Source organism: Alosa alosa, chromosome 10 (assembly GCF_017589495.1).
Source record: "Alosa alosa isolate M-15738 ecotype Scorff River chromosome 10, AALO_Geno_1.1, whole genome shotgun sequence".
Taxonomy (NCBI): domain Eukaryota; kingdom Metazoa; phylum Chordata; class Actinopteri; order Clupeiformes; family Clupeidae; genus Alosa; species Alosa alosa.
In genome coordinates, this window is record NC_063198.1 from 31,054,897 (window position 1) to 31,074,896 (window position 20,000).

General features: G+C 49.1%; 1 protein-coding gene across 1 annotated transcript in view; it reads left to right on the forward strand.

Annotated features, from left to right (window-relative positions):
• magi1b (membrane associated guanylate kinase, WW and PDZ domain containing 1b) overlaps window positions 1-20,000 on the forward strand; it is a 140,728-nt gene that overhangs the window by 91,606 nt on the left and 29,122 nt on the right. Inside the window, 7 exon segments of the mRNA XM_048254000.1 lie at window positions 571-653; window positions 1,886-1,921; window positions 4,007-4,064; window positions 5,217-5,302; window positions 8,107-8,235; window positions 9,793-9,978; window positions 10,764-11,426. Coding sequence (XP_048109957.1) covers window positions 571-653; window positions 1,886-1,921; window positions 4,007-4,064; window positions 5,217-5,302; window positions 8,107-8,235; window positions 9,793-9,978; window positions 10,764-11,426 — 1,241 coding nt within the window.

A 20,000-nucleotide genomic window follows, 5' to 3' on the forward strand; every position in this document is an offset into this window, starting at 1 on the left:
CACTTTAGATTATTTTTGAAGGCACATGATGATCGCTAGATAGAGATGTCCAGTTACTGGTCACACAGCCTGTTCATTATGTAGTGATTTCGACAGGTCAGGAATTCTGTGAAAATGTGTACTCCAGATGTTGTTGTGTGATAACATTACAGAGGGGAACTGTAGAGAACTGTAGAGAACATTACAGAGGTGAACTGTAGAGAACATTACAGAGGAGAACTGTAGAGAACATTACAGAGGAGAACATTAGAGAACATTACAGAGAACATTAGAGGAGAACAATACAGTATCTTCATGTTGACAGCATTCTGACTTGGCCCATTAAGGCTGAAATTGTTCAATCAAAACTGGAATATAGATAATTGTTTCATCTGCATGGTGGTGGGGAAATGTGTTTTTGTTTTAATAAAAGATCTATAATAAGCCGGGTCATCTCTTTTTTCTGGGCATTTGTTGTGCACCTCTGCCACAGTGAGACGGTCTCACCAGGGATAGCGGATGTTTTCCTCTTAACACAATACTTCATAGCTGTCGAAAACAATACTTTCCTCTCTTTGTGTCTATTCTTAGTCATAACACAAAGACGACATCCTGGATCGACCCCCGGTGCCTGGATAAATCACAGAAGCCCTTGGAAGAATGTGAAGATGATGGTATGGATGCATCCTTGCTCCTCAGTGTATGCTGCTGTGCATGTGCATGCGTGTGTGAGTGAGAGAGAGAGAGAGAGAATTTGCTCAGTATGTGTCTGTGGAAGTGCATACTTCTCTCTTTCTGTATTTTCAGTTAGCCCTCCTATCAAAATGCGCTCACATCTTTGTTTGTTTATTTGCTCACTCTATTCACTCTTGACCCTCAACCAGCCAGCTACTACCTTAAGTGGCCTATAGGGGTCTCACTTGAGCTGTTTGTTTCTTGAGCAATTGGAAACCTCTATTGTCCTTTCACACAGGAAATATGTTTCTTCCTGACTCATCAAGGATGAATGCTCTCTATCCCTGATCTGATTAGCACTTCCTATAGCTTCTGTTGATCTCCTGTGTAGACAAAGGGGACAGGCTTCTTTTATGTATAATCTGAAGTTAAAATGAACTGGCTTTATTTATTTTACATGCTGAAAAAGGACGAACAGCGGCACCCTGTGGCCACAGTGGGCTCATCTCAAACGAGCAGTTTTTACCCAAATGTGTGTCTCAGTTGTTTATGTTTGGTTGAATTTTTATTGTTTACATGTGTTTAGCTTTTTGCCACAATGCCAGATGCAGCAACTGTAATGCTTCTACACTAAGCTTATTGCGTTTACCTGCATCATTCCTCCTCTTCTCTCTCTCTCTCCCTCTCTCTCTCTCCCTCTCTCTCTCTATATATATACTCCTCTCTATCTGTGAACATCCTCCATCTCTTACCTTTCTCTCTCCCCCTCCCTCTCCCTCCCTCTCCCTCTGTTTCTCCCACCCTCTCTCTCTCTCTCCCTCTCCCCCTCTGTTTCTCCCCACCCTCTCCCCCTTTCTCTCCCCCTCTGTTTCTCCCTCCCTCCCTCTCTCCCTCCCTCTCCCCTCTCTGTTTCTCCCCACCCCTCTCTCTGTCTCCTTCCTACTGCCTGTCTCTGTTTCTCCCCACCCCCCTCTCTCTCCCTCTCCTCTCTCTCCCCTCCTCTCTCTGTTTCTCCCTCCCTCTCTCTCTCTCCCTCTCCCTCTCTCCCCCTCCCTCCCTCCCTCTCTCCCCTCTCCCCTGTTTCTCCCACCCTCCCTCTCTCTCCTCTCCCTCTCTCTGTTTCTCCCCACTCTCTCCCCCCGCCCCTCCCTCCCCTTCTCTCCCCTGTTTCTCCCCCACCTCTGTCTCTTTCCATTGCCTGTCTTCCTTTTGCCATCTTTCCTGGGAGCAGAAGGGGTTCATACTGAAGAGTTGGACAATGAGCTAGGTAGGCAACTGTCGCTTGGGGAAACCTGGCTTCCTGTACACTCACCCAATCTGCATGCTACAGTCTTTATGCTTCACAACACCATGTGCCATAAAACAATGCCTCCACCAGTTCACTGTTTATTTCCCCCCCTCGATATGCTTCATGGAATGATTGCTATCATGGATGAATGTATTTGGAAGTACTGGTTGTTTATGCATCATTTGAAATTCATTAAATATGCATTGCCTTGTAGTCATGGCCATGCGACGGCAGTTGCTCAACCATTAGTTGTAAATTAAGTTGCTTTTGTGAAAACAAACAGTCTTGTCCGGTTTAGACCCATGGCTTGCCATTTGTTATAGTTTCTATGATTTCCACAGCATTTAGATGACTAGGCAGTGATTTGGGAATTATTACTGCTAATGACATGTTTTGCATGAACTTTCACATATTTAAAATGTATAAATAAATGCAAAATATCCACCCAACACAAGACAAAACTAATACATGTTATAGGATTACACAGAGAGTCAAATAAATGTAATTATGCATTATGAAATGTAGTTATCTTCAATCCTGACACTGCTTTTTGAATTGGTCACTTTCCTCAGTTTTGCAGTAACACAACTGATGTTTAAGTACTGATGTTAACACAACTGATTGTTTGTTTAAGAATCCTACCCAGGGTACATGTAAAGGTCACCTTCACCCAGCTGCGTTAGAAATTGCCTGTTAAGAAGAATCCATTTGGTACAAATCATTTTCATGTCGTAAGCAGTTAGAAGGGCAATCCCAGTGTCAGAAGATATCGAACATGTGTGATCAATAACCCATTGACTCTGAATTCTGAAAGATGCGGAGCGAGGAGGGGAAAAAACAGAGATGGCATCGGAATATCTCTCTCTCCGTGCCACAGCACTGTCACGTTTTCCCAGGGTGCGTCACGAGGGAGCAAGCGAGCCTGGCCCACCCTGATCCAAATGAGACGCAAACAGTCTAATAGGCAATGTGTTATCCCTCTCCCCGACATGTCCCCCCTGACAGCGGAGAGAGACGCGCTCCCAGACGAGTGTCGCCTCCTCTTCCTCCTCCTCCTCCTCCTCCTCGTCTTGCCCAGCGACCGGGTCTCTGTGTCCGTACAGGCCACTGTGTGGACGGAGGGCTGGGGGAATAAGGCTGATTTCGCTTGACTAGAGCCGCTAATGCGACGGGGCTTTGGGAAAGGAGCCTCCAGTGCCGTTGTGCATTTTTGACTGCAAAATCCCATCAAGTTAAAAAGCGCTCTGTATAATAGATAGATTTATGGCTGTGATTATTGGTCCAGAGCGTAATCACTCGCTCCTTATTCAGTGGGTATTGGTCCAGAGCGTAATCACTTGCTCCTTATTCAGTGGGAGCTGCTGCACGACTGCGTGGCAACGACTCGGCTTATTTCCGAGGTGCTTGACTCCATTCAACTTTCGTACAAAGTGGTGGCTGATAAACCTTTAGACTTCACCATCGCATTCTGGCAGCAGTGTCAGGTCAAGGATGTCTCTTGTCTAAGGAGCATCCTGTGGTCTAGTTGAAGATTCTCCACATCCGAAATGGTTCATTTATCACCAATTACTGGGCTTTGACATTTATGAAGCCATTACTGTATCTCAGTAGAGAAATCTTTGTGATTTGTAATCACATGGTTTTGGAGAGATGCTTTTTCCACTCTGCATAAAGCAATGATAGATGTTTGGTTGCTCTCATTGGCATGTTAAGAGGCTTGTGCTGTAAAGTGCTACTCGGAGAGCCTTGCTGTTTAATTGATTTCAGTCTCGTAATGGTGCCAAATATTTTGCGAGGACCTTGAAAGGATGATGAATCAATGCACTCGTGAAGCGCTCATGTATTTATGCGCCGTCCGTACCCACGGTGGCCCTTGTTAGGTGACCTCGCCATCTGTCCGCACTTTTGTGGTGGAATTCAGCATCCCATTAATTTGCGAGGCTGCAAATAAATAATAATAATAAAACAAAAAAGCTCCATTACATTAGCGCTCTAATGGATTAATCGGAACAATGGCCCAAATCCCTTACCTCTTGTTCTCTCTCCCTCTCTCCCCCCATACAGAGCTGCCAACCGGATGGGAGAAAATTGAGGATCCTGTCTATGGGGTTTATTATGTGGAGTAAGTACCACTCTGACTACATACACCTTACCCATTGCCCTTTTTTCCCAATTGCCCTGTGATTTCACTTTCGCAAAAAAAAAAAAAAAAAGGTCTCATTTCGTTTCTCGGTGCCATTACAGACTGTAGTCCAGTTATTGTCATTACCATATGAGAAACGGGGGGGGGGGGTGCTCATTTCCTCTGTAGGCCTGAATATGAATGCATTCATATGTTTTTGATGTTGTGCAAAGCAATGCTCTACCTCGGTGCCCCCTGAGCCATTTCACCGTTGTGCTGTTGTTGATTTTTTTTCCCCTTTCCATCTTTTAGACGTGTTTATTTTTTGCACATGTTATTTGCTGCATAATTGTCCAACCCATTTTCCCCTTCGATTGTAATGAAATAACCTTGCAGGCACAGTTGTTTTTCCTGAAACAGCACTTTGGGGTGATTGTTTGCTGCTGATACCCTGGGCCTTGCTGCCACTGTCTCTCCTCCATTCTCGCCGTCAGGGTGATTTAGTACACTCTGTGCCAGGGAAGCTGCCAAACTGCGTGTACTTCGATATATCACTGTCTCAATGCATCTTTATCCTCTCTCTTTCTCTTTCTCTCTCTCTCTTTCTCTTTCTTACTTACTTTCTTTCTCTTTTTTTCTTCACCACCACCTCCCTCCCCTTCTCCATTCCTGTTTTCATTGCATTCTCTTGCTCCATATAATGCCCCCCCCCCCCTTCATTTCATGGTCTGTGAACTTGTCGTCTTTGTCTACTTTTTATTACCTCATACTAATTCACCTCTCTGTTTCTCAACCCCCCACTCTATCTATCTGTCTGTCTATCTATCTATCTGTCTATCTGTCTGTCTGTCTATCTGTCTATCTGTCTATCTATCTATCTATCTATCTATCTATCTATCTGTCTGTCTGTCTGTCTGTCTGTCTGTCTGTCTGTCTATCTATCTATCTATCTGTCTATCTATCTATCTATCTATCTATCTGTCTGTCTGTCTCTGTCTATATATATATCTGTCTATCTATCTATCTATCTATCTATCTATCTATCTGTCTGTCTGTCTATCTATCTATCTATATATCTGTCTGTCTGTCTGTCTGTCTGTCTGTCTGTCTATCCATCCTTTCTTCTTGTCTTCTCTCACATCCCAACTCCAGCCACATTAACAGGAAGACGCAGTATGAGAACCCCATCCTCGAGGCCAAGCGCAAGAAGCATCTGGAGCAGCAGCAGCCACCTGAAGGTGAGCACTACATCCGAGGTTGGTGCGCAGCCAGGATCCTGGCGTCATCTTTCTTTTAATTTCCTTTTTAGTGTCTATGTCTGGGGCCATTCATCATGTCAGTGAGGTCATGAGATTATGGGCATTTTTAATTGTTCGTGTGGTGAAAGCGCCACATTCGTTGTCGACCAGGATCAAGAATTAACTGTATGAAACATTTATGGTTTTAGAAAAGCAAAAGGCTCTGCAAGGCCACACATGTTCCACGACATCTTGGGGACTTTGCATCAATTCCAACAAATGCCACTTAGCTATTCTAGAATCACTGTAATCTACAGCTTCCTTGAGCTTATTATCCACCTCTAACAGACATCTGATTTGGGCTTATTATCCACCTCTAACAGACATCTGATTTCCGTGACCGACACCAGTGTGTACAGCTCTTCATCTGTCCCATGCCCCCTCCCCTTCCAACTGCCCAAGACACAACCTGCCCCCTCCCATTCAAACTGCCCAAGACTGGCAACCCCCCTCCCTTCCCCTTGCCCCACACTGCCCAAGCCCCCCTCCTTCCTCTGCCCAAGACACATTTTGCCACATTTTGCATTTTCTCAAAAATTAACTCTAGTTCTTCTTAGCGTTATTAAACTGTGGTTTTTGCCACCTCATTGACAAGCTAATGCATAACGTCTGAGTAATAAGCAATGAACGACGACGACGACGACGACGACGACGACGACGACGACGACGACGACGACGACGACGACGACGACGACGACGACGACGACGACGACGACGACGACGACGACGACGACGACGACGACGACGACGACGACGACGACGACGACGACGACGACGACGACGACGACGACGACGACGACGACGACGACGACGACGACGACGACGACGACGACGACGACGACGACGACGACGACGACGACGACGACGACGACGACGACGACGACGACGACGACGACGACGACGACGACGACGACGACGACGACGACGACGACGACGACGACGACGACGACGACGACGACGACGACGACGACGACGACGACGACGACGACGACGACGACGACGACGACGACGACGACGACGACGACGACGACGACGACGACGACGACGACGACGACGACGACGACGACGACGACGACGACGACGACGACGACGACGACGACGACGACGACGACGACGACGACGACGACGACGACGACGACGACGACGACGACGACGACGACGACGACGACGACGACGACGACGACGACGACGACGACGACGACGACGACGACGACGACGACGACGACGACGACGACGACGACGACGACGACGACGACGACGACGACGACGACGACGACGACGACGACGACGACGACGACGACGACGACGACGACGACGACGACGACGACGACGACGACGACGACGACGACGACGACGACGACGACGACGACGACGACGACGACGACGACGACGACGACGACGACGACGACGACGACGACGACGACGACGACGACGACGACGACGACGACGACGACGACGACGACGACGACGACGACGACGACGACGACGACGACGACGACGACGACGACGACGACGACGACGACGACGACGACGACGACGACGACGACGACGACGACGACGACGACGACGACGACGACGACGACGACGACGACGACGACGACGACGACGACGACGACGACGACGACGAATGCATAACGTCTGAGTACAATAGCAAATGATCACTACAGGGCAGTAGTTTTTTTATTTGATCCAGTGTTCCATTTTTGCCAGAAAAATCACCAAGAATAATCTGATGAAAAAAAATGGGACTGAGGATTCCTTTGATCCTGGTAAAGCTCTGTAGTACTCTCCAATGAAGGCATGAGGCGGGGGGGGGGCCTCCTGCGTGTCTCCAGAGTATGCCTCTCCTCCATATGTAGGACGGAGTCCCACTTTGAATGCAGGTTTCCTCTCTGGGGATTGTCTTTCTCTGTCTGTAGTAGCAGACTCAGCTGAACGCGGAGACTGCCTGATTACCTGCCGACTGCCCCCCCCCCTTTTGCTTTTGAAGCTCAATATGTGTTTGGGAATGTTAGTCTGTCATTGATTATTCACTGCGCTGATAGTGCATATTAAGAGTGCCGGACACACTGTTTAAAAGCTGTGTCCTCATCGCAGAGGACAGTAAAGTGGTTGTCTCCTCTGGGCAGCTAGCTTTAATGCTGGTCCATTGCTGAGGCCTTTGCTCAATTCTTACTGCTGAGGTTGTTTAGCCCATAGCTAGTACGCTGCATTGCTGAGGTTGTTTAGCCCATAGCTAGGGCGCTGCATTGCTGAGGTTGTTTAGCCCATAGCTAGGGCGCTGCATTGCTGAGGTTGTTTAGCCCATAGCTAGTACGCTGCATTGCTGAGGTTGTTTAGCCCATAGCTAGTGCACTGCATTGCTGAGGTTGTTTAGCCCATAGCTAGTGCGCTGCATTGCTGAGGTTGTTTAGCCCATAGCTAGGGCGCTGCATTGCTGAGGTTGTTTAGCCCATAGCTAGGGCGCTGCAGTAAACACAAGGATGGCAAGGAGCCACTCAGTCTTAAAGCTATTTTCAGAGTGCTGGACTGAATTTATGACTAAGGTACAGAAAAACACGAAAGAGACGCACTTCGCATAAGCTGTTTCTTTTATTACAATTTCAATTGCACTTATTTGAGTTTAGGGTCTTCAGTGTGCTAGGGTAAAAATAAGCCTTTAATTCCTTTCTTTTGCTAGTGCGATTGATTGTTCGTGCTTTAGATCCCAATCAACAGGAAGTGCTCCTTGTGCTTTTTTCTAGAATGGATAGAAGACCACTCGTCTGCTGTTGCCCCCCTGGCCAGCTACGCCACCAACCACCAAGAGACTTACCGGGACCCTCCGCCGCCTGGTCCGCCGCCTGGCCTGCCACCTGCCATCGGGGCAAAAAGTATGTTCTGTTACCCTCCCAACCGCACCCTCCACCCCTGTGTCCTCAACCACAACCCCCACCCACCCCCCCCCACCCCCCCTCCTTCCCTGTGTCCTCAGCCCAGCATGGCATGACAATGAAAGCACTTGGCTAATTAGTCTGACCGTAATCTCAGTCCTTCTCAGTGTGAATCTCGGGGCGTCCTCTGTCTCTGCCCCCCAAAGGCTCGAGATTCTGCCGAGCAAATCCTCTCCGCTCCTCTCCGCCTCTTTATCTAGCCTTTTAACTCTGCCTTTCTTTTCCTCCATTGTTTCCTTTTATTTTCTCTCCCACTCTCATGTCCTTCCATCTCGGGCTGGCACATGCAAGACGTGCTTATAAGCCGTAGCGGGGGTAGAGGGGAAAAAAAACGAGCCGTTTGGCGGTCTCGCGCTCCAAGACAACAGACATCTTTTTGCATGCTGTCCAGAGATGTCTGCCATTGTTAGCTCTACTTCTGCGGCTAGTCACTGTCCGCCTCCCTCGGGCGGTCCCTGGCGCGGGCCGGCACCACTTCACACAGAACGAGAGCGAAGCTTTGTAAGCTGCTTCTGAGAGGGTTTGGATGGCTGACCAGTGTGGGCTGCTGGATTGGATTCCGATTACGGGACAGAATGCTCTTGGCATGCATACTTGGCTTAAAGGCGTCTTACAGCCCTTTAGTTACCGAATCGAGAATAAAAGGCCCTCAGCCGAGTCTCCACTGCCCACACACACTCTTTCTTTCTCTCTCTCTCCCTCTCTCCCTCCCCTCTTCCTCTCTCTTTCTCTCTCTCTCTCTCTCTCTCCCTCTCTCTTTCTCTCTCACTCTCTCTCACACACACACACACACACACATACATACACTTGGTGTGGTATGTGGTGCGGGCTTCCTTTGCCTCATGAAGGCACACACATAGGCCCATGGAGATCTATGTGTGAATTAAACTGCTTACGTGTCTGCTGCTCCATACAGCTTGCTTTCCTCAATAAATGGACACAGCGGACCCACAGCTCAGCGGTGCCCATGCACACAGCGGGCTCCTGGCCTCCTGCATGGCCCGTAGAGGCACACATACGCTTCTGCGTGTGAATTATGCGGTCTGCATCTGCCTCCGGCCTCATTGGCTCTCGCTCTGCCTGGCCTCCCCTCGCTCCATGTCATTTCCTGTAAAGTGTGCCCTCATCACATTCCATGATTAACACTCTGCCATCTCCGCGCGGCCCAGCGGCCCCCGTCTTGCCGTCATCATGGGCTTATGGTTTCCGGGCCGCGCCGGCCGTGACACACATCATCCAAACGAGCTGTCGGAGGCACGGTACGGCAACGCCTGTCGCTCGTAGCTAGCTGTGTAAATGGAAATGACTTGATTCTCCCTCCACCTCCTCCTGCCCACTATGTCTCCCATGCATGCAACGCACCCGCCCACCCGCCCGCCTTCCCACCCCTTTCCAATTTATCACACACCCTGTGCCGAAAAGTCATGATTGACAAACGGGGTTGCATAATCGGGAGCGCTTAATTTTTTGTGTGTGTGTGTGTGCCCCATGCTTCAGGAGGCAAGCCCTTCTTTACACGCAACCCGGCCGAGCTGAAAGGGACCTTCATCAACACCAAACTGAAGAAGAGTCGACGAGGCTTTGGCTTCACCGTGGTAGGGGGTGACGAGCCCGACGAGTTCCTGCAGATTAAGAGCCTAGTTTTGGACGGGCCCGCTGCCATGGATGGGAAAATGGAAACCGGTATGCGTGCTGTTGTCTGCATGAGTCTTAAGGACGCTCAATAAGTAAACCCAAATACGTGCATGCAGGCGAACCGGGTGACACATAAAATTCTGCATTCCAAGAGAGTCTTAAGTCGGATAAGATGGAATTTCCCAGTCAGAAAGTTAGAAATCTTACTTATGAAGTCTACCCTGACTTTTAACTGGGAACGTAACTGGGAAATTTCTAATCAAACGTATCCAACTTGAGAGTTATTTGGAACGCAGCATAAATGTCTTCCCTTCGTCATCCAGCATAAGTGTCGTCTCTTCCTCATCCACCCCTCCTTCTACCTTTGCCATCCTCCCCTACCCCTCCCTTCTTTCCTCCCTCCCTCCCTTCCTCCCTCTCCTCCCTTCCTCCCTCCCTCCCTCTCCCTTCCTCCCTTCCTCCTCCCCTCCCTCCCTCCCTCCCTTTCCTCCCTCCCTCCCTCCCTTCTTCCCTCTCTCCCTTCCTCCCTTCCTTCCTCCCTTCCTCCCTCCCTCCTCTCCTCCCTTCCTCCCTTCCTTCCTCCCTTCCTTTCCTCCCTTCCCTCCCTTCCTTCCTTCCTTCCTTCCTTCCTTCCTCCCTCCCTCCCTCCTTTCCTCCCTCCTTCCTTCCTCCCTCCCTCCCTCCCTCCTTTCCTCCCTCCCTCCCTTCCTCCCTCTCTCCTTCCTCTCCTCCCTTCCTCCCTCTCTCCCTTCCTCCCTTCCTCCCTCCCTTCCTCCCTCTCTCCCTTCCTCCCTCCCTCCCTCCCTTCCTCCCTTCCTTCCCTGCTTTTGCAGGTGACGTGATAGTCAGTGTGAATGACACCTGCGTCCTGGGCTATACTCATGCCCAGGTGGTGAAGATATTCCAGTCCATTCCCATCGGCTCCATGGTGGACCTCGAGCTTTGCCGCGGCTACCCACTGCCCTTTGACCCTGATGACCCCAACACCAGCCTGGTGACCTCCGTGGCCATCGTGGACAAGGAGCCCATCATAGTGAACGGGCAGGAGAGCTACGACTCGCCGTCGAGCCATGGCAGCCAAGGCGGTAGCCAGAGTGGCAGCAGTGCCAACGTCGCGGGCAGCATGGCGGGCATCAACGGCATGCGAGAGCCCCGGCCCCACAGTCCCTCGGCCGAGGTGGCCTCGAACGGTTCGCACGGCTATCCGAACGACGTCGTGACGCTCGCCTCGTCTATCGCCACACAGCCCGAGCTCATCACCGTGCACATGGAGAAGGGCGACAAGGGCTTCGGCTTCACCATCGCCGACAGCCCCTCGGGCGGCGGGCAGCGCGTCAAACAGATCGTGGACTATCCACGATGCCGCGGGCTGAGGGAGGGCGACATCATCGTGGAGGTGAACAAGAGGAACGTGCAGAATCTGACGCACAACCAGGTGGTGGACATACTCAGCAAGTGCCCCAAAGGAAGCGAGGTTACCATGTTGGTTCAGAGAGGTGGGTGCAGCCGCTGGGCTAACTGTTAGCTTTATTAGCCCAACCGCTGGGCTAACTGTTAGCTTTATTAGCCCTACTGATGCCATTTGTTTTATTTATTTTTAATTTCATTACTTATAATTCCTTTTATGAGTACATGACAATAAACAGTTACACTTTACTTGAAGGTATCTACATAAGAGTGACAGTCTCATGTCATGAACTTGTCTTAAACAATTATAAACAAGTCATAAGCGTTTATGACATACTGTAACGCTTCTGTCATTAAGGTTCATTTGTTTTTTGTCAAGACAAGTTAGGGTTAGGGTTCATGTGTCATAACAGTGTCATGTGTTCATGACAGTGTCATGTCACTCTTATGTAGATACCTTCAAGTAAATGTTACCCAATAAACTACTTGAACTTGAACACACACACACACACACACACACACACACACACACACACACACACACACACACACACACACACACACACACACACACACGTGCACTCGACCTGGAAGGAGGACAGTGTAGGGGGGAGACAGGAAAAGGAAGGTGGGAAGGCATCACTGAGAGCTTGAGTAGGAATGACAAGCAGCAGTAGACCGAGACAGCCTCAGGTGGACTGTACAACTCAGGTCAAACTGTCTCATGAATATGGAGTTTGCGACTTGAGTTCCTCTTGAGAATCCCATGGCTTTGCTGTCTGTCTGTCAGCCCCTTTTGACAGTCGAGTGGCTCTTTCCCTTGTTTCTTGGAAGGAAAGTTAAAATTGGAAATGTCAGTGTTGACTTACAAGTGCTTGTGCGATTTTGGGTCCCGCTGCCACAGGCTTTCAAAGCACATTGTGCACTGGCCTTGGCTTTGCAGAATGGATGTGAAGGTTCTGTGTGGGCGTCTGAGGAAAGTGCCATTCTAAGATTGAATTCCGACTTTGGCGGAAGGATTTACTCAAGCACTAAAGTAGGTAAAAGAATAAAAGCATGAGAAAATAGGTTTGAGACGGCAGACTGCTTTACTCCTCGGATGAAACAGACAAAAAAGATTAAATTTAATTGGATCCTTAAATGTCATAGCCAATTCAATTTTACTTTAAACTTAAAAGCAACAGCTATTGGAAGATTATCAATCCTGCAGAACTGTAAATACATCTCAGTCCTTGTTTCACCTACTATTTCTACCAGGCATACTGTGTAGGAGCAAGCATTCCTGCATTGTTACCGGATATTTTAGCTGTTGCAAAACCACTGAACCCTGCATGCAGCACCCAACTTGGCCTTAATGGAACATCAATAGAACAAGTGTTACAAGTTGAACTAGATCTCCGCCAGCCGAATAACCCGATTGTCCTTCAGCCTTTGATAAATTGTGCGGAGTCCTGATGTCAAAGCACTTTTGCCCCCACTCGCCGAATGTAAAGTGTGTACAAACAGAGCAGGCATGCCGAGCAAGGACCCTGTGATGTATGAGTCTGGCGCTCACCAGGATAAGGGCGAGTATATATGTTAAGAGCGCTGGACCATGGTCACACTTAATCATTGTTAATAAGGAGCCGGCATGGCCACCGAGCGCCATTAACAGGCCAGGTTGTGCGCCGAGGTGCCTCAGCAGCATAAGCCGCTGTGGAGACTGGACGCAAATGCCCTCCATGGCCCTCCCAGGGGCAGCCCACACCCACGCGGGCCTGAGAGCCCCCCCTGGTGGGACCGGGATCAGCCTGGCTTCTTTAATTATTCTCTCTTCTCTCGTCTGGACTTTAATTGCTACTCTTGATGTCAGTAGCCAAAGCTACCCACCACCACCGCCTCAAAACACACACACACACACACACACACACACACACATACAAAATCTCATCCCAGCTAATCGTCAGCACCCCCACCACCACCCTGTTTTGCATTACACTGTTTCAAGATATATCACAGCCAGCCAATTAGAGCTCTCTGCCTGGGAGAAACCGTGGACAGCTCTAATTGGTAGGAGGATGATGTCCTTCTCCACTGTATCGTCATACTGTTGGGTGAACTAGTAAGGGTGGAGTGTGTGTGTGGGGGTGGGGGGTGGTGGGGTCAGGGCTGAATACTTACCCACAGACCATATTAAAATAGAAGCAGGGTAACCCAGTGCTAAGGACTGCGCACTTTTGTGCTTGAGGTTCATAGGCTAATTGGCTGGTAGTCTACTAATAGCTCTGGGTGAAATCACGCTAAAGGTCTCGTCACCGACTAGCTGTATACCCAGTGTGCTCTCTGGAATCGCTCTTTGGCAGGGAGGCAATATATATTTTTATATAGTCAGTCATCATAATTGAAAATATTCTTCTCATTCACAAAGGTGAAGAGACCTTCGCACTGCTCCCCCCCTCAGCGGCGTCCTCATTAGAGTGCTTTGGCCGGTCACTACTTCTGTTAAACTGATTGTGATTGGCTGGCATTAGCCAGATTTGCTGTGCAGCCCAGAGGGGGGGGGGGGGGCGTGATTCATGTCCATTTGGTCCCGCCGCGCCTCCGTGTGGGTCTAAGTGTCACCCTTCTCCATTCGGAGAAAGATGAGGCGACGGCTCGCTCATATCTGCTGTGCGCTCAGTAATCACTAGCAGGGGGGAAAAGAGAGGGGGCTACGCCTGCAGAATACCTGATCGTAGGCTGTCAGGAGCCCCAACAGTGACTCCACTCTTAAGTTCGGCACAGGCAAATGGGGGCCCATGAATGTCTGCTTGAGTCCAAAAGGAAAAGGAAAGAAAGCTGATGGAAAGCCCTGCCGACATGCTTCTAGTTGGGCCTGCCAATGAGAAGGCAGCCGGGGCAGGATGGTGCTGGAGGCTCTGGTCTCCCCGTGGGTCTGGGGCAATCATGACTCCCTCCAGGGGACAGACGGGAGGGGAGGAGGGGAGTCTGGGGGAGCTGGCAGGGGGAGTTGTGAGATCAGGCGTGCAGCCGGTGATGGAGCGAGCCACAAAACGGCCCCGTATGGGGCTCTGCTTATGAATCATCAATCAGCCGTGGCAGCCCCAGACAGCCATGTCCCCCCAATTTCCCAGGTGATGGCCAAGCCTCAGGAGGGAAACGTGTGAGAGAGAGAGAGAGAGAGAGAGAGAGAGAGAGGAGAGGGGGGAAAGAGAGAGGGAAAGGGAGACCAAAGGGAGGGAGAGATTAATAGAGACTTAGAGATGAGAGTGAGAGCGAGAGAGAGATAGAGAGATGAACTAAGAGGGAGAGAAGGAGGCATAGAAACGAGAGCGTGCTCTGACAGCCTCTTCAGTATGCTCCACCCCATGTGCGCTTGCTTCTGTTCGCCCAGTCGACCTGATAAAATGTGCCAATGACATTGACCACCTGTCTGCCTCCAGCAAGAACAGCGCGAAAGGAATAGTTTGTTTATTCGATTTCGGTGCAGTGCTTCGAGACGACTCTTATCTGTATTACGGACAGATTTGCACACGGATTTGTAAGAGGTCCCTCTGTCAAAACAACGACACTTGCTCTCCATAGAGGACACGGAGGAAAATCAGCGACTGTGGCGAGTACAGGGGGTGGGGTTGGGGGCACGGGCAGAATGAATTGATTAAATGCAAAATGGAGGATGCCACTGTTTTGCACAGTTTGCATGAATTTTTTGCTGACTCGGGAGCATGGTGGTAATGAATGGGATCGGCAAGCGATTTTTGTTGAGAGTAAAAAACAATGACTTAAGACAGGCGGCAGGACGGGAGGAAATGTCGCTCTTGGATTGGGTCCAGACTCGGCTCCACCAGAGGCGTCTCTCTCTCTCTCTCTGTCTCTCTCTCTCTCTCTCTCTCTGTCTCTCTCTCTCTCTCTCTCTCTCTCTGTCTTTCTCCTCTCTGTCTCTGTCTCTCTCTCTCTCTGTCTTTCTCTCTCTCTGTCTCTCTCTCTCTCTCTCACTCTCTCTCTCTCTCTCTCTCTCTCTCTCTCTCTCTCTCTCTCTCTCTCTCTCTCTCTCTCTCTCTCTCTCTCTCTCTCTCTCTGTCTCTCTCTCTCTCTGTCTCTGTCTCTCTCGCCAAAGCGTTCACAGGAATAATAATAATTAAAGAAAATACAATACAAAATGAAATAAACATGTACAAACATTACAAACATTGTTACACTTCGTCACACACACACACACACACACACACACACACACACACACACACACACACACACACACAGCACGTCACAACCATACAAGACCATTGTCTGTACACGTGCATAGGAAAACCAAGGCAGGACAAAACAAACAGGAGACATGGTGTAACAGACTGGGGCTGGGGAGCAGTGTTATGTTGAAGGGTGGAGGTAGTGGGGTGATTATCTTAAGTAATGCCTTCTCTCAGGTGATGGAGTGAGGACACATAACTGGCTGCCAGTATGCACGCAGCTGGTGTCCTCACCCAAAAACTACAGCAAGTTTTTTTCTGTTCCTCCAGTTTTGTGAAGTTGGGAATGATGTTGTTCAAAATGGTGAAATATTTGTCTCTTTGGGACCGATATTTGTCACAGTGTAGCAGAAAGTGCACTTCTGACTCCCCTGGACTCCCCTGTCATACAGTGACCACATGTCCTTTGCTCTTTGGGCAGCCATGACTTCTTGTGCCTGCCTTTCTCTATGGCTAGACTGTGGTCACTCAGCCTGTACTTGGTGAGGATCTGTCTCTGCTTCGTATCTCTGACAGTGTGGAGACACTCTGCCAATTGATAGTCTTTTCGTATGCCAATGTAACATTCTAGTCTCTCTCTCTGGGCAGATGTGTGTCATGGCAGAGCCTGTGATAAAAACAAGGACTGGGCAGCCTTCCACTCTCCACCACCTCTCCACTGTCCCCAAGGACGCAGAGCGAATCACCGCAATCACACTCCTCTTTGTTTCCATGACGATGTTCCACAGGCTTTTTTGCCGTGGGGGGGTTCTTGTAAGGGGCAATAGAGAAAGAAGGCGTGGGTGTTGCCACCCCAACACACACACACACACACACACACACACACAGCAGACTCCCCAAATGGCACCAGACAGCAGATAAAGGCAGTCACTTCACACCCTGTCCCACAGATCCCCACCCAATTCTCCCTGTCGTGAGCAAGGCTGCTCAAAGCCTGCTCATGCTCAGGTAAGGCCCTAGAGGGATTTTTCAATAGCCGAGTTCCCCGTGTCAGGTGGCTGTCTCGTCTTCCTGTTTGTCTGAGAGATTTGCTTTACTTTTTAGACTTTGGTCTAAACTGAAGTGTTTCTGTGAAAACATAAGACAGTGCAGTATAGTGGTTTTACATGGAAGTGGAAGTCTGCTCTGTGTGTGTGTGTGTGTGTGTGTGTGTGTGTGTTTGTATGCGTGTCTCATTTATTGGGTATTCACATGAGGGGCAACCTTTTGCCTCATGGTCTGTCACTTCCAATTTTTGTATCCCTTTTTGTATCCGTACCTCAGAAATTCCTTCCCTCTCCCACCCCTCCCCCCTTTTTGTATCCGTACCTCAGAAATTCCTTACCTCTCCCACCCCTCCCCCCTTTTTGCCACTTTTTTCCTGCTCCCCCCAACACCCATAATGCACCACTCGGGCTGTGTAGCAACACACACACACATAAATCCACACGAGTGTCTCGGGATGTGTCGGCATGAATCACACATAACTCCATTTGCACGCAAGTGAGTAGTAGCCGCCTCCGCACTGAACAGAGACCCACGGGGTTAGACCACCGTGGTTGCCAGGAGACCGTCTGTCAGTCCTCCTGATGATTGGGGCTATTGCTGTGGCCTCGGTGACAGATGGCTTGGGCCGGGCGGAAGCTGTCCCTTTGGGTCCAGATGGGGGGAGGAAGGGGGCCAGGGTTGGCTGTGCTCTCCTCCTTCATCCAGATGATCTCTTCATTAATAGCTTCCATTTAAAGTCCACCGAAGCTCCGCATGTTTTCACACCCGGGAATCTCGTTTTCACACCCGGGAATCTCGGGAGCCCAACCTTCCTAATCCCCAGCGAGCTGCTCATTAAACTCCAGCATGTGACTGATTACCACACAGTATGCAATAACCCAGCACTGTTATTGTGTGATTACTAAATGAAACATGTTGGTTGTATGAAAAACATGAGAAAAATGTAGATAAATGATAATGTGACTAAAGCTTATGTGAAAGGTTTAAGAACAAAAAGGAAAAATTGGATCATTTTGTGCACATATTGTGTCTTGTGGGAAGTCCACAGGGAGGATGGGCTGACATTGCTGTCAAGTTGATGCATGGCGAAGATGGGACCAAGAGCTCAGACCGATACAGTAATCCCACCTATCCTCCCTTTAACTGTAAGAGTGAGCCTCCAGAGAGATGGCATAGCATAGATACAGCCTAAAGCACCGGACATGCAATCAGATTTTTTCTCTTTCAAGTGCGCTCACATGCTGTTGTTAAAAGTACTGGATTGAGGCTTTATTTTTTTTCCGTCCTTTTTATAGGTGCCTGGTTTTTATATATTTATAGGTGCCTGGTTCATAGTTTAAACCTACAGTCCAGCTGAAATCTGTGCAGAAAAATAGCCTTTTCTTTTCTGGCTCTCATCGGCCGTCTATCAAAAGCGGTTTCCTTCTGGATGACTATTTCTGATCTATTGTGTTCTCCTTTGGTCTGCTGCTCCAAGATCGCTCGAAATCAATGGGAGGGTAATGACGAGAAACGCATTGATTGATTTAAGTTGTATCGAGTTTCTTTAGCAGATTATTCCCTTTTAATTGGACAAATGCTGGAATAACAAAAGGTACTTTTTTACCTGACTCATTTGGAGCAGTTGAATCGGAACGTGGAGTGTTTCACACCTAGAGATCGGTTAGTTTGGGTATATGTGAATACAGCGCTCTGTTTCGGTTAGTTTGGGTGTATGTGAATACAGCGCTCTGTTTCGGTTAGTTTGGGTGTATGTAAATACTTGTTACCAGGGAAAGTAACTATTTGCGTTACTGTTACAAAAAAAAGGTTGCTATATGTCAAAGATTTTGGATTTTTTGAGCAGTTTTGAGAAGCCAGTTGAAATGAGTAGAACAGGTGTTTGTAGGCTACATAACTTTCAATATTTATTAGATAGATAGATGGATAGATAGATAGATACTTTATTGATCCCCAAGGGGAAATTCAAGATATTGCACATCGACAGACCTATGGTTGACTTCAGCCTGTGTCATAGGTTTTTGTTGTGAGACAGAAAGATCTAGCTTTTGCTGCTTGGAGGACTTTGCTCCGAGTCCTTCTTTGGTAGTGGATGGCGAGCTATCATCTGTGGTGGAGATATCGGTGTTTTTGGCCACTAGCTTTAGATGCGTGTGTGAGATGCTTCATTAAATTAGAGTTGCTTACAACGGATGTCGACAAAGTCTTCGCTCCTGGACATAATGTACACATTACATGCACGTTCTTGCCTTGATGAATTTGAAGTAGTGCTTATATCTCCACCTTGAAAAGGACAACTTTTCAGATTGCTCCTGACCTCTGCTGTTTCGTCAAATCTCTATTTTAGCGTTTGCGTGTGTGTGTGTGTGTGTGTGGCAAGTGTGTAAAAACACTGGCTCTGATTGGCTATCATGAAACATGACTCTGCCTTAGCCAATCATAATCGCTTACGTCGTTATTAACCCACCTCCTCGCTAGCTGTGAGCCAGGGTGCGTTCGGATTACACAGTTTATTCAATCAGTGCATAGTAACGCACCGCATTTAACGTCCAGTAACGTTAACAGCGTTAACAGGGCAGCCATGGCCCACTGGTTAGCACTCTGGACTTGTAACCGGAGGGTTGCTGGTTCGAGCCCCGACCAGTGGGCCGCGGCTGAAGTGCCCTTGAGCAAGGCACCTAACCCCTCACTGCTCGGCGCCGCCCGTTGAAGCAGGCAGCTCACTGCGCCCGGATTAGTGTGTGCTTCACCTCACTGTGTGTTCACTGTGTGCTGTTTGTGTTTCACTAATTCACCGATTGGGTTAAATGCAGAGACCAAATTTCCCTCACGGGATCAAAAAAGTATATATACTTATACTTATACTTGTAACAACGGGAAAAGTAATTAGTTAGATTACCCTGTTAGTGAAAAAAATAACGTGGTTACCCAACGCCGTTCTTTTAAACAGCGTTATTCCAAACACTGTGTGTGTGTATGAGTGTGTGTGTAAGATAGAAGTTCACTAGACGCACTCAAATTCACAGGCAGACACACACGCGCGCGCGCGCGCGCGCACACACACACACACATACATAAACTCACACTCCAACCCTTTCATGCATCCAGTAGGGGAGAGTTCTACTACCCACGGTAATTATGGTGGGTGAATATATGCAACGTCAATAAGGGTGAGCGTTTGATCTCCTGGAGCCTGCGTTGCTCCGCTTGTTCCCACTCACCGGGCGGCTGGCCTTCCAACTCACACTGGCGCTCCGTGCTGCCTTCGCTACAGCTGAAAGGCATATCGCCTATTCTTCAACTTTGTCTGTTTCCTCGGTGTCTGTAGCAGTGGCGTCCTGTTTCCTCAGCGTCTGTAGCAGTGGCGTCTGTTTCCTCAGCGTCTGTAGCAGTGGCGTCTGTTTCCTCAGCGTCTGTAGCAGTGGCGTCTGTTTCCTCAGCGTCTGT